At 44.9% G+C, this 14161-nt stretch overlaps 1 protein-coding gene across 8 annotated transcripts in view; it reads left to right on the top strand.

Moving 5' to 3' along the window:
• The window catches only part of LOC119394533 (protein LMBR1L), a 583826-nt gene that overhangs the window by 489802 nt on the left and 79863 nt on the right, over nucleotides 1-14161 (top strand). For all 8 annotated transcript variants that reach the window (XM_037661855.2, XM_049415813.1, XM_049415812.1 and 5 more), the window contains one exon: nucleotides 12919-13002. In XM_037661855.2, the coding sequence (XP_037517783.1) occupies nucleotides 12919-13002 (84 nt within the window). The remainder of the gene's footprint in view (nucleotides 1-12918; nucleotides 13003-14161) is intronic.

The following is a 14161-nucleotide window of genomic DNA, read 5'->3' on the forward strand; positions in this document are numbered from 1 at the left end:
TGACTTTTCGTTTCCCGGGCACAGGTTCACCCAAATAAACTTTCGTCTTGAGCACGCCCACTGGGGCTTTGGTCAACTTCATAACCAAGTGGCAGTACGGTATCGCATTCCCAGGATTTGGGGACATTTGTGCGTGGCGCGTAGCAACGACGTCCTGCCATAACTGAATGGGAAATGGGAGAAAAAAAAATTGGCAGATCCCACGCAGTGTGGGAATCGATGTAATGCGAAGCAGCCAGCAAACAGCTGCATACATCGTCTTCTTTGTCATTCAGGCTAATGAAGTCATTCATGTCGTCACATCTAGTTCGCCATATATCGCGAGATTGTCATACATGCATGCGTGTACAATCTGGTATATGCCATGCCAATGAAACATATATTCTGCTACATATATAGGATGCGTGACCTGCTATTTATGTTCGGCACTCCTGTCATGCCATACCAATTTAGGTATATATCCAGTTAACAAAATGGCCGCGATTGCACCATGACCGTGGCGTCTAAATCATACCTACATGACATGCATCATGCATGTCATGATTTTCGTGTTACCACCTGTTATTTATGTTCGCCACACAGATGTCGCGCAATACCATTTTGGTCTATATGAAGCTAGCGAAACGGCCGCCAGCGCACCATGAGCGTGGCACATAAGTCATGCTGTACAGGACATACGTGTTATGATTTTCATGGTAACTCCTGTTATTTGTGTTCGAAACAGTCACGTCGCGCAATACCAATTCTGGTATATATCAACTAGCGAAACGGCCGCCAGCGCACCATGAGCATGGCACGTAAGTCATACTGTGCATGACATGCGTATCATGATTTTCATGTTACCACCTGTTATTTGTGTTCGTCACACAGTCACGTCGCACGATACCAATTTTGGTATATATCAAGATAGCGAAACGGCCGCGAGCGCACCATGAGCATGGCATGTAAATGATGCTGTACATGACATGCGTGTCATGATTTTTATGTTAACTCCTGTTATTTGTGTTCGTCACACAGTCGCGTCAGGAGATACCAATTTTGGGGTATATCAAGCTAGCGAAACGGCCGCCAGCGCGCCATGAGCGTGGCACGTAAGTCATGCTGTACATGACATGCGTGTCATGATTTGCACGTTAGGACCTGCCACTTATGTTCGTCATACACTCTTGTCACGCCATACCAATTTTGGTAAATAGCAAACTAACGAAACGGCCGCAAGAGCACCAAAGCAGTGGCATGTAAATCATGTTCATGACATGGATGTCATGATTTTCATGTTATGTCCTGTCATTTGTGTTCGTCATAAAGTCATGTTTCGCCGTACCAATTTTGGTGTAAATCCAATGAACGAAACGGCCAGGAGAGCGAAAAGTCGTAGGCGGATAGATAGATAGATAGATAGATAGGTAGATAGATAGATACGCTCAAAGTCGCAGAAGTTCGCTAAGAAATGCTTCGCATTTAAAAATCATACCTCTCTTGAAAAGCAAGCTATAAAATATTACTCGGGGTTCTACACAGTAGCGTCGCACTGGAACATTTTGGTAAAATTGCAGTATCGCACTACAAAGCATGTGGCTTTCCAAGACAATTGAACACCGCCCATTAGAAACACATGGGGCCCCATTGTAAAATTTTAAACACTCTGGGAAGCCACACGGTTTATAGTGCGACTCTGTAATTTTAACAGAATGTTAAAATAAGTCTCTACTGTATAGAACCGGGAGTCGTTTTTGATAGCTAAATTTTTTCGTCAGATATGATTTTTTTCGCATATCTACCATTCAGTTACGGCAGGCCACTGCAGTCACCGACGAGAGATGGCGGTACGTGCATATGTCCCCTAAAGTCACTGTATATGCTACCTTTAGGTAGCAGAGTAGCGCATCTGTCTTCGAAACGCCGCGAGCAATCATGCGTTGCGGAGAAGCTGGCGCTCGGGCCATTGTTTTTTTTATTTTTTGACGCCGTCGCCGCAGTCAACTGGATTGACACTAGTCATCGACGGTCAAGTTAATCACCGGTTTTCGACACGCCAAGCATGTCGATTGGCGACACGGTAAGCATGTCGCCTGCAGAAAAAGACTGCAGCTTCGCCGCATAGCTGTGGTTGCTAGCGAGACCTATGCGCAACTCTGCTACCTAAAGGTAGCATATACAGTGACTCTAATGTCCCCAAATCCTGGTCATGCTCGATTGAGTAAAGCATTGGTTCAGGCTAGTTGGTGAGCCATGGCTGTCAGCCTCTTAAATACACACGGGTGCTAACTTTCAACTAATGTTTAATGCCAGGCGCTTTGAATGTATATACAGTAAAGAAAAGGATGAAATAAAAAAAGATCGCCTGATTATGCCAATACATGTGCATTTCAAAGCGTTTGTTACCAGTTGGCCCAAGAAAGGTGATTTCTTCAGCGGATAATGAAAGATACATACATAAAACTGATGCACTCATAACGAGCGCTATTCATTGCTGCAGCCTCCTCAGTCTCACACAGAAAGCAGTCTTTGTTTTTCAATGATACTGCAGTGTTGTCAAGATTGCATTTTCTTCAATCTTCATAGGATGATTCCACAAGAGAATGAACATGCCTGTCCGGTCGATATTTTTGTTTTGTCTGGGTTTTTTACATGTTATGTGAGCACATTCAAAGTGCACGGAAACGAAAGTTTTATTTCCAAAAAGCGCTCCCAGCGCGCCAAAAGATATTTCAAGGTGGTGGAGCGGGCGTCCTGTTTTTGCTCACTGCAATATTCTTGGATTTCACCGGCCGAAGTTTACGGGAACTATAAACGTTGTGTCAAAAATTTTTTCTGATAGTTTTAATACGTATTAGTGTAAATTACATCCATGCTTTCTTTATGCTCTCCTCAAAAGGAAAAAAAATTTTAAAAAAATGGCAAACACAGCCCAACTAAAAAAAGTTTGCTACGTTTGACGCGCCTATCCTATTTCACACAGAAACTTCAAGACAGTCTCAAATATAGAGAAAAGCCTTTGCAACATTTCTGCAGAAGATCGTTTTCCTATGGGCTGCGCAAAAGAAGAAAAAAATAGTTAAAGAAACGAGTTTTTTCAGAAAAGCTAATTAAAAAAAATAAAGAAAACTCGAGTCTAAGTCCTGACGACAATTTTTTATCGAAGAGTGCTTATGTCAGTGAAAAGAGGGTTTTAACATCATATGTCCTCATTTGTTCTCTTCACGAGCTCTAACGGGCCAAAATGACACTTGCTGTGTGTTCAAAGTAAAATAATTGACAGCGCAATGGGTTTAATACGGACAGAACATCACGATGAACATCCACCAACTAGCCCAACTTGCGATTTGCTGTGTGTGCTCACTTCAGTGCGATTGATGGTTGTTATCAGCTTGCGTTGTGGCATAAATCTACAGTTTTAATTATTTTGCTGCAGCTAAACATTGCTCTGGTGTCTTGTCGTCAAGAAAAATTTATTCTCAAATTTTATTTGTATCTGGCGTGTGGGGGGTGAGCTGCTGCCGTTGTCTCAAGGGCTAACGCATATGCAGTTTGCAGCCTACAACCTCAACTTCCTCCACCCCGTTATTTGCTAATCAGAAGCACGCGAGACACCGCGAGCACATGGTTTAGATGACTACCAAAACTCACCTTGCACGCCAAACAAAACGTCTGTATGCAGTGACAGGATAGCTTAATCTGTAACGAAATTCCATAATCAGCAGGCGCGCTGTTATTGAGGTGCTTTCTCACTGCCTGCTTGCTTCCCTTCCATTACGTGCAATGTATGCTCTAACCATCTTCCCCATTCGATGCACACTGCGTAAACAACATTTGTAAAAAGTTATCTCAGTAATTTCCGAGCTGTTTATTTCACTTCCCGCGATCACGTTTTCAGCGTCGCAGATAACGTCTTCCTGTATCATCTCGACCTTTACCTCAGTGTTTCAGCAGCCAGAAAACGTGCGGTGCGGCATGATTAAGCGATAAATGGCCGAAGCTGCCCAATTTATAATGTTTTGTCGGCACTTTACTAAAGTGTTTTCCCAGGTCGAGAACAGCAGAGGTTGGTGCCACACGGACATTATCCTTAATTTTGACAATGAGTGTGGCCCACAAATTAATTATCACAGCACAAAGCGTTTAGACACCCTGGGTCATAACATATGAAACCGTGAGCAGTTCTGCAAACTCATTCATGACAGCAGCGCAGAAAGGAGAGAGTGGGTGCGGCGCTGTTCAGTAGAACTGTTTCGACTTGGTCTATTTTCTTTCGGACTTGGCCTAGCTGTTCACTACACGCGATGCGCGTGGCTCATGGCTAGGTCTGAGTATTCTGTGCTGATTATTTACGCGCTCACTAAAAGAAGATTGCTGAGAAAAACATTGTTGCATCAATTTTTTTTCGTTGCTGTTTTTGTTGTTGCCTACCTCCAGAAGCTACTGTCATAGGCTGAGGATCTTCAAGACACCTGCGAGGTCTGCTAGCATTGCTTTACACGCCTCAAGGAAAACATGTCTACATTTATGAGTACTGCGGTGAGGTAGACGAGCCAGTTATTCAGGAAGAAGAGGCGATTGATATTTTGAACAGGTGCGCCCACCTTTCCTCTTATGCTTGTAGGCGAGGTTGTAAGCTGCAATCTGGTTTGGTTGAATGAAAGAAGGGGAATTTTAAGGGCTCGTTTTTCTTTGCTAGACAGAGCGTTAATTAAAACTAACAGACAAGAAAGCCAAGGAAAGTATAGGGGATGTTACTTGTAGTAATGATGTAAATCTGAAGAAAGTGAAGCGGACGAAAAGATAACTTGCGCTCGGCAGGGACCGAACCTGCGACATTCGAATAACGCGTCCAATTCTCTACCGCTGAGCTACGGCGGCTGTCATCCTCCCGTCCACTTTATGGGGTATATTTGTGCATCCAGGAGTCTTAGTCAGCGCCGCTAGTAGCCATGACGGCGAATGTCTTGGTCTGCCTGCTGGCGTCACGAAGCACGGGATCTTTTTATGACCTGGCAGCTGACCAATAAACCCTCGCATACTATCTGGACGCATCCAGTCTGCCAGAACGAGTGAGCAAAGGAACTTGTGATGCGAATGGATGACAGTCACCATGGCTGGTCTATGCTCCAGCAGCACGAAAGTGACTTGGGGCCAGTAGTTTTTGCTAGCCGCTATTTGACTCCTGCTGAAACAAATTATTCTGTGGCCGAAAAGCATTGTCTGGTGATCATTCTTGCTCTGAAAAAATCTGGAGGTAACCCCTAATCCATGACTTAGACCCATATTCTGAAACGCTTCTTACCTCAGACTATTTCCTTACCTTATGGGAGGAGCCCTTCATGCCTCCTTATCGTAAGGAGCTCCTTGAGGGAGCCAGCATACTCTAAAAGCTTCCTTCAACCTTCCTTTTCTAAGGGCCGCCTCAGTTGGGTAAGGTGCATGTTTCACAAATCTGGGAACGAGAGTACGTGTGAAATACTGACTAAATGTCTGGTTTTAAGCAAGCGTAAGGAATATTTTTTAGGCATTGCAATCAATAATAACGTGTGCACTGCTTTATGTGTGAAATACTGACTAAACGTCCGTTTTCAAGCAAGAACAAGGAATATTTTTTGTGCATAACGATGAATAATAACATGTTGACTGCTTTTTCGCGATATGGGTGCCCAGCCTTTTCCGTTTACATAACTTTTGCCTATTGCAGCAGACCAAAACAAGATGGTCGAGCAACCTTGGAGCTCATCGCGTGCATTGATGCATTTCAATGGCCTGTTATGTGGGAGCGAGTAATAAATATCGTTTAAAATATTGAAGACGTCGGTGAGATTGATTTTCTTAACTGAGCAGTGTTAAGCTTGTGAAATTTCCTTCCTCACTTTGGTGCAAATTTGTCTCGAATGTGGAAGGCTGTCTTGAAGGGCCAGTTAGTACATAATACTGAGGGGAAACAGCGCAAAAAGGGGACGAAGAAAGCCCTTGCTTTGTGTGGTCATTCTTTCTTCGTCCCGTTTTCGCGCTGTTTCCCCATCAGTCTCGAATGTACTTATGTCTGAGTAAATTATTGTGTTTACATTCAAAACAAGGGTCCGTCTGTCAGGTCGTGCATCGCGCCTTTGTGGATAGACCTATTTTTTTGCTGAACGAGAAAGTCTTACAGCAGCGGTTCACAGAAACACAAGTCCTGAAAGTATTCAGATATATTTCAGATATATGTGGATGATTTCTAGTAGTCTTACAGTGTGGTGCCTCGGGATTGTACTCTGAGTTGTCTCAAATGGTCGGAATATTTGAAGATTGTATATCACCCTTCGTCATAACACGACATTCCCTTCTAGGATTCTGTCAGGTTCCTTGACCTTAAGCTTAATTTCACCCATGTTTGCTGGACAAATGAACCAGGCTTGTACAAGCAATCCTACTGTTCTCAACTCCGCACAGTAAACTTGTCAAAAGGGTTATTGTTCAGGCTTTCTTCTCCAACGCATTCATATTGTCATGCTGCCACAGAGTAGGCGCCAGCTTTCAGGCGCAGGTCACTCGCCTCCTATCACGACGGATTTCTGATCTAAGGGGCTGAGATAATCCGCAGAAAAGGAAAGGAGGGTTTCCTGGGCATACATTGTAGCACATGCGGCTGCACCCCTGTGTGCGCTTAGGCCAATGTGATTTTCTCTTACCCGGACGAGCGCACCTGCCTCATTATGGAAGCAGCCTGCATGACATGTGAAAAATGTCCATGCATTAAAAACCATCGTTAGACTAATCCAAGCAAGAACTGTCATTCCTGGAAGACGCCAGCACGAATGGTGGGCAATGAGGGGACCTACCGTTTCGCATTTCTTGAGTTTCTTCTTTTTCCTCTATTCCTGTAAAGTGCCTTGTCCTCTTCGCGCTGTGCAACCTTAATGAAAAATTTTGACAGCCGTTCAGCCATATGTTCGAAAACATGCCTGGCTAGCAATTTTCCAACAACGACGAGGATAGCGAGCTTGTGCAGAAGTACAAGGCATCGATCGAAAATAAGAAATCGGACACACTGTCGCTGACAAAGTACTGTAGAGAAGCGCCCTTTCAGTGCAAGTAGCTAGGTAAGAAGGTCTGAAGGTAGCCCTAGCGCTACGTTCAACTTGAGGGACCGCCAGGGAGGGCCTCAGTGAGGGAACCTTGGTAAGGAGTGTTTCAGAATACGTGATAAGGTGTCTTCAAGCAGTTCAGGCCCTCTCACTGAGGTAAGGAGCATTTGAGAATACGGTCTAGGTGTCTGGTAATGCCACTTGCCCGTGTTTCAGTGGACCTGTGTTGCAGCAACCCAACTCATGCTACTGAAGTTAGCATTGAATGATGGACATCTGCCTTGTGATAGCAAAGTTCAGGCATTGTTGAACTATTCATTGTGGGCAGACTATGACGCTTTTTGGTGCTGGTGAACACTTCGTGGTCACTTTATTCCATACTCCGCTGCACTGCAAGCCCTCTTAGCTGTTCCATTGAAGAAGGGTTAGTGGTGGACAGAGTATTCCAAACAAGCAATGACTCTATACAACCTTGTAAACGTCTTCTGAAAACGACGAACTAGACATTAGCTGATCTGAGCAAAGAACTTGGGGTGCGAATGGATGCCAGTCATTATGGCTGGTCCATGCTCTAGCAGCACGAAAGTGATTTGGGGCCAGTAGTTTTTGCTGGGCGCTATTTGACTCCTGCTGAAACATATTATTCCGCGGCCGAAAAGAAATGTCTGATGATCATTCTTGCTCTGAAAAAATCTCCAGGTGAACCTAATTCATGACTTAATTAGGTGTCTGGTAATGGCACTGGCCCGTTGGCTCTCGTGTGCCCTCGTGTATTCCTTAGTGTTCAATGAGACGTCGGTGGCGTCACACGTTTGATGCCACTACCCTGCTTCTAGTTCACTGTACCACGGCACATCCAGCAAAGCAACTGGTGATGTAAAGCAGGCTAGCCGCTGCTGTCGGAGAAATAGGAGCAGCGCGTGCACGGTCATGTCTTTTCCACGGCTACATTGAACTAGACGAGGGGTAGTGGGGTCACTACACGGCCGCCGAAAAGGGGCAGGTAAAGCCGTTGATCTTACTCATGGTTACAGTGAGCTAGACGAGTGGTAGTGGGCTCACTGCGTGGCAGCGGCAACAGAGCAGGGGAAGCCGCTGTTGTTACCCGTGGTTACAATGAACTAGACGAGGGGTAGTGGGGTTACTACGCGGACACCGAAAAGGGGCAGGTGAAGCCGCTGATGTTATTTGTGGTTACAGTGAACTACGCGAGGGGTAGTGGCAACGGGGCAGGGGAAGCCACTGATGTTGTCCGTGATTACAGTGAACTAGACGAGGGATAGTGAGGCCACTACACGGCCGCCGAAAAGAGGCAGGCGAAGCCATTGATGTTACTGAGGAAAAACTGCTAGCCGGCCTAGTGGGAACAAATTCACCTTTTAGCCACTTTGCGCAAAACAAACCAGGACGAAGAAAAGAGCACACACGGACAAGTGCAATCTAACTCAGGGTTGTTCAATTGCGCTTGTCCGTGTGTGCTCTTTTCTTCGTCCTTGTTTGTTTCGCGCATAGTGGCTAAAAAAATGTTGATGTTACTTGTGGTTACAGTCAGCTAGACGAGGGTTAGTGGGCTCACTGCGCGGCTGCGGCAATAGGAAAGGGAAGCCGCTGAGGCTACCCATGGTTACAGTAATCTAGACGAGGGTAGTGGGCTCAAGGCGCGGCTGCGGCAACGGGATAGGGGAAGCCGCTGTTGTTACCCATAGTTACAGTTGACTATTCACCTCGAGATCTTTGTTCTAAAAAGACAGGGCGTGCAAACTCGGACACAAGAAAGAAGTCAGGACACCACAAACGCCGACTAACAACTGAAGAGACGCACAACGGCTGAAAAGAAAGAAGGCACGAAAACTTATCTGCGCATGCCCATGCAACAGGCGAACATATCAATCCGGCACGCGTGGCGGTCTACGTGGAAGATAACTGTTAAGGCATTTGATTTCATCTTTATGCAAGTTAATCGACGGTTGGCTCACGCATGCGCTACCACTATTCTCGATATGCCATGCTTCAATCATCAGGCGCGTTTCTTCATTTCTATGCCGGTACAATACTGCGCATTTATCAAATTTTGGCGTGCACTTACAATCTCGACAATGTAAAGATAGATTAGAAGGTGAGCCTCCTGTTAGCGATCTCTTATGTTCCAACAATCTCTGGTTAATGCATCGGCCCGTCTGTCCTACGTAGGAGCGTCCGCAGCTGAAAGGGATCTTATATACCACACTCGTACGGCAATCAGTGAATTTTTTGGTGTGTTTTACGAAACAAATATCGGTCCGCTTCTTGTCTTTTACTCCCTCATTCTTCCTCTGCACAGCGGCACAAATCTTACCTAGCTTATTGGCAGCCGTGAAAACAACATTAACGCCGTATCTAGTTCCTACATTCTTCAGCCTGTGAGATACGCGATGAATGTACGGTATACCTACCACACGTTTCTTCCTATCGCTTTCTGCAACCGTGGCTACTGCATCACGAGGATACCCTACATCTAAAAGACGTGTAACCTGTGCGTTAAAGCTATCACTCATTTTGTGCTCACACGACTTGGTGAGGGCTGACTTAAGGCAAGACATGGCGATGCCGTTTTTTACAGCTTTCGAGTGCTTTGACGAAAAATTTAACAGCGGTTTCGAAGAGCTAGGAGAATACTGCCAACACACGTGGTTCTTCTGGAACGTTAAGAAAATGTCTAGAATTGTATTCCATTATTCTGAGGCACCTCTTTAGTAAAGCTCAGCCCTCCTCCATTTAATTCAAATTTTTCGCTCACGGAAGTTACCACCTTTTGAAAGTCCTCACCACTACAAAAAATCAAGTAATCGTCCACATAACGAAAAACCTTAATAACCGCTCTTCAGTTGTAATAACAACTCTTCAGTTGTTAGTCGGCGTTTGTGGTGTCCTGACTTGTTTCTTGTGTCCGTGTTTGCACGCCGTCTTTTTAGAATGAATACTTACTAACTAGCTCAGCTCTCTATTATTCTGAGATCTTTGTGTGGCGCTCTCTCGCATAAGACGTTAGAGAGAGGACTTGGGTGCCGCTCTTTGCGCGTGCGCTCTCTACGTGAAGGCTGCTTGACGCTGCCGGCCAGTTTGTCCTGCTCGAGTTATTGATACATTAGTGTGCAAGTTCATAAAGCAATTTGTACTGAATGTTCAAGCAAAATGCCCAGCGAAATCCTGCGCAGTTGCCGTCACATTCAGTGTCGATTGCTCCTGGTGTCATCAGCTATCTATGTGTACGTCTGCATGTATGGCGATGATTTCTTTTCAGTGCTGTTCGATGGACGCGGCACACTCAAAATGACCTTCCGGCACGTTTTTGATCATTGACTTCAGTGTACAAGCTTCCGTGTCTGCGTTAAAGAGCAAGATACGTATACCGTGTGCTGCGCGTGTTCGGTTGCGAAGCCTGCTCCTTCAGTTCAATTCCTTTATTCTGAGTTTTAAGCGCATGAGAAACGATGTGTGATGTCATTCAAATAAATTAAATGGTCGTTACAGGCAACAAGCCTTGATTAAACCCAAGTTTTCAGCAGTTGCTGTGTAAGCGAATCCTAAGTACTTGAAATTTAAGCAAGAAAGAAAAAAAGCAAGAAAGAAAAAAGGTTGAGAGCACGAGTCAAAAGGGGGTGCACAGCGGTGATATGAAATATTGGTAGGTTGTACGGAGTTTTTTTTATGCCACATGCTTTAATCCGTACGTAATAAATCGACATTTCCGGACTCGTTTATAGTCGTCTGAAAGTATGCTGAAAAGAATTAGTGTAACCATACTAATGTAGACAAATACAAAGCTTTCCCATCAGGAAGTCGTAATAAGATGTATTTGCAATAAAATAGTGTAAATCACTCTCAACGGTCGACTCCTGATAGGGCGTAATGCGATCACTGTACTATTTAGTACACAAGACTCGCAGCGTCCCTTATGCATTTGCCTAAGATGACTCCAAGACGAAAGCCATCTTTTTCTTCAGTCGATGTAGTGTTCCTTCACATTGTAAGAAAGAAACTTAGCGCAATTTATAATTTAGAAAGATAGAAAGGAATAAGGATCGTTGTGTTAGCGAGCCGTCTGTGGTTTTGCATCAAAAGGAAATGTCTTTTCTCGAGACAAGCTATTGCTGCTAGCGGGTTATCTGCTTTCGTTTTTTCGTTTTTTTTAAGAGTTTTACTTCTACGTTGATGGGTGGTGGCTCGTTCCTACATCGTTTATTGTTTTCTCGCTCATGCGCATCTTTGTTGGTCATTGCTTTGGCGCTTCAACGTGTACGTATATAAGCTGTTCTGTCATGCACAATAAACAGTTGGTAGTAAGCGCTGTTTGTGGTGTGTGTGTCTTGAGTGTGTGCGTGTGTGATTCTGTGAGTGCCTTGTGGAAATTATAAATTGCGCTAAGTTTCTTTCTTACAATATGACGAGTTACCAAGTAGCCCAACAACAAGTTTTAATAGTGTTCCTTCCCCGCCCCCCTCAGGATGCTTTCTGGCCGTAGCGTGGTTTTACACTGTCTCAAGGATCAGATGCATTGCAAGCTTTCTACACATCACCAGTTTTGCATTGCCTCCGTGATCGGCCCATCGATCACAGAGGCAATGCAAAGCGACAATATCATGTGGTGACGTCATGATGTGACGTGACGTTGTGACGTCACGAATGTTGGCGATCTGTGATTTCATGATGACGTCATATCATGATTTTTTGCATCACTCGTAGTGACGCTGCCGACGCGGGACGCCAACAGTCAATTTTCGCATTTGATGAGGAATCTAAGGCTGTCACTTTAAAATCCAATCTTGTTACAGCGTGGTAAAGAATAGCAATAACCAGCCAAAGGGCGGCATAGTACTGCTTTGTGCAACATGCAATGCTGGCATGATGCATACAACACAAAGGGTCGTGAACCCCAAAAGACAGCAACTGTTGTTGCTGCCTTTTGGGTAGAGACAGTCTGACGTAACAGAGTGGTCGTGTTTCATGCACAACAGGAGCAGTCAGTCTCGATATTGCCACACACGTTTATTAACTTTATATTGATGTCGCTCGCAAACACTGTTACCAACGCTCGGCGCAGACTGTGCCACAATGCTTAAGAAGCTTCGCGTCTTTGAGATTGTTCCCTTAAGATTACACGCAGAACGCAAATAGCCGAGTTTATTCCAGAGAGTGTACAAGCACCAGCGATAACTCAGGAAAGTTCGATGCATGATGTTTAAAAGCCGGCGCGTTCCAGTGATCATCAGATTATCGATGGCCAATGCTCTGTTCACTGCTATCAGTGCATAGTGTGTGTTGCTTGTAATTTCACTTTCCGTTTCCTGGCCACAAGTTCGGCCAAATAAAGAGTTTCATTTTGGACACACCGCCTGCCTCCTTTGTCAATGTCACGACCCCGTGACCATATCACCCTTAAAATTCGACGATGAATATCTCTTATTACGTGCAACTTTTGTGATCTTTGAAGATTGGTATGCCATATATTCTCAGGCACTACAACTTTCTAATATAAACAGCTGCCCTCAAATCAATAATTACAAGGTAATTAATGAATTTTTTGTTATTTATTTGCAACTGTCATTTCAGCAGCAGTGAAGTATTTCTACGTCGACGTAGAGTTCGTGTGCAAAAACGACAGGAGCATTCCTGTCATAGGATTTTTATAAAATATCTGTGTTGTCTAAAAAAACATCCTGTAGAATGTGTACAAGATTGCAAGTGCCCCTGTACAAAGTACAGAGTGAACTTCTCAGAATAGATTTACATTGCTTGTGCTCTTAATCTAGAACCTGATAAAGGGTTGACCTAGACAAAATGTCTGCTTGAATTTAATGCCTTTGACCTTTCTTTCTTCCCCTAGATCATCTCTCTGTTGATGGTATTCCACAACACACTGCAGCTTCTGATTGGCATCAAAGCTCTGCCAGTCTCTCCTCAGGTTGAGGTAAGTGTTCTGTAGTAAAACAAGGGGAAATTTCTCCACAAGCGCATTTGGACACTAAGGAAATCACAAGGCTTGCATGGCAGGAAGACTGCTTTTAAACATGGGCGCAGTAGTGGCCTTAGATGTAAATGCTGAATCACTTGTCAAGCATATAGCATATTTGGTTGTACAGCATGCACTAAGCAGAGAGCTCAATAATGGCAAAAATCTGTTATGTAAGTTCAGGGAATGGGTACGCCTGCCAACTGTCCCAAGATTTCTGTGGAGCTTATGCTTTGTTTTATTATCGTACAGGTGCTGCACCAAGCTTTATTAAAAATACCCTGTCTTTAAGCCTTTCAAAAATGTTCAATCAATCTATCTATCACCCAATCAATCAACCTTTTCCTCCGGTCACGTGTGGCACATACCCCTATAACCGCGGTATGCTGGTGTGAGCCACAGTTGATACACAGTTTATTCTACCCAGGTTTGGCGACAACAGACATTGATAGTTTAAACACGAGAGAGAAATGACGCAGATGACGCCATACAAGTTGGTCTACGGAAGGAACCCGGCAACAATGCTCAATGCCATGAGCATTGTTGCTGGGTTCCTTCCGTAGACCAACTTGTATGTTGTCATCTGTGTCATTTCTTGCACGGCCGTGTTGTATGCGAAGGTCCCGTACGGAGAGATGGAATCCCACGTCTTGTGTTCGACATCAACGTACATGGCCAGCATGTCAGCGATGGTCTTATTTAGACACTCAGTGAGGCCATTGGTCTGTGCGTGGTAGGCGGTGGTCCGGCGGTGGCTTGTCTGGCTGTATCTCAGGATCGCCTGAGTTAGGTCAGCAGTAAAGACCATACCTCTGTCGGTAATAAGGGGCACCATGGCAAAGTATGATGTTCTCAAACGAAGAACTTGGCTACCTTGGTGGCGCTGCTCTGGGCAGGGTCCTTGTTTCAGCGTCGCGGGTAAGGTAGTCGGTAGCTACGACAGTCCATTTATTTCCGTAAGTTGACGTTGGCAACAGCCCCAGTAGGTCCGTCCCGATTTGCTGGAACGGTCGGCGAGGTGGCTCGATCGGCTGCAGAAGTCCAGCTGGTCCAGTCTGCGATGTCTTCTCTCGCTGACGGTCTCGGCAAGTCCATATATCCCTATTGAAAATCGTGG

The sequence above is a fragment of the Rhipicephalus sanguineus genome, chromosome 5 (genome assembly GCF_013339695.2).
Source record: "Rhipicephalus sanguineus isolate Rsan-2018 chromosome 5, BIME_Rsan_1.4, whole genome shotgun sequence".
Classification (NCBI taxonomy): Eukaryota; Metazoa; Arthropoda; class Arachnida; order Ixodida; family Ixodidae; genus Rhipicephalus; species Rhipicephalus sanguineus.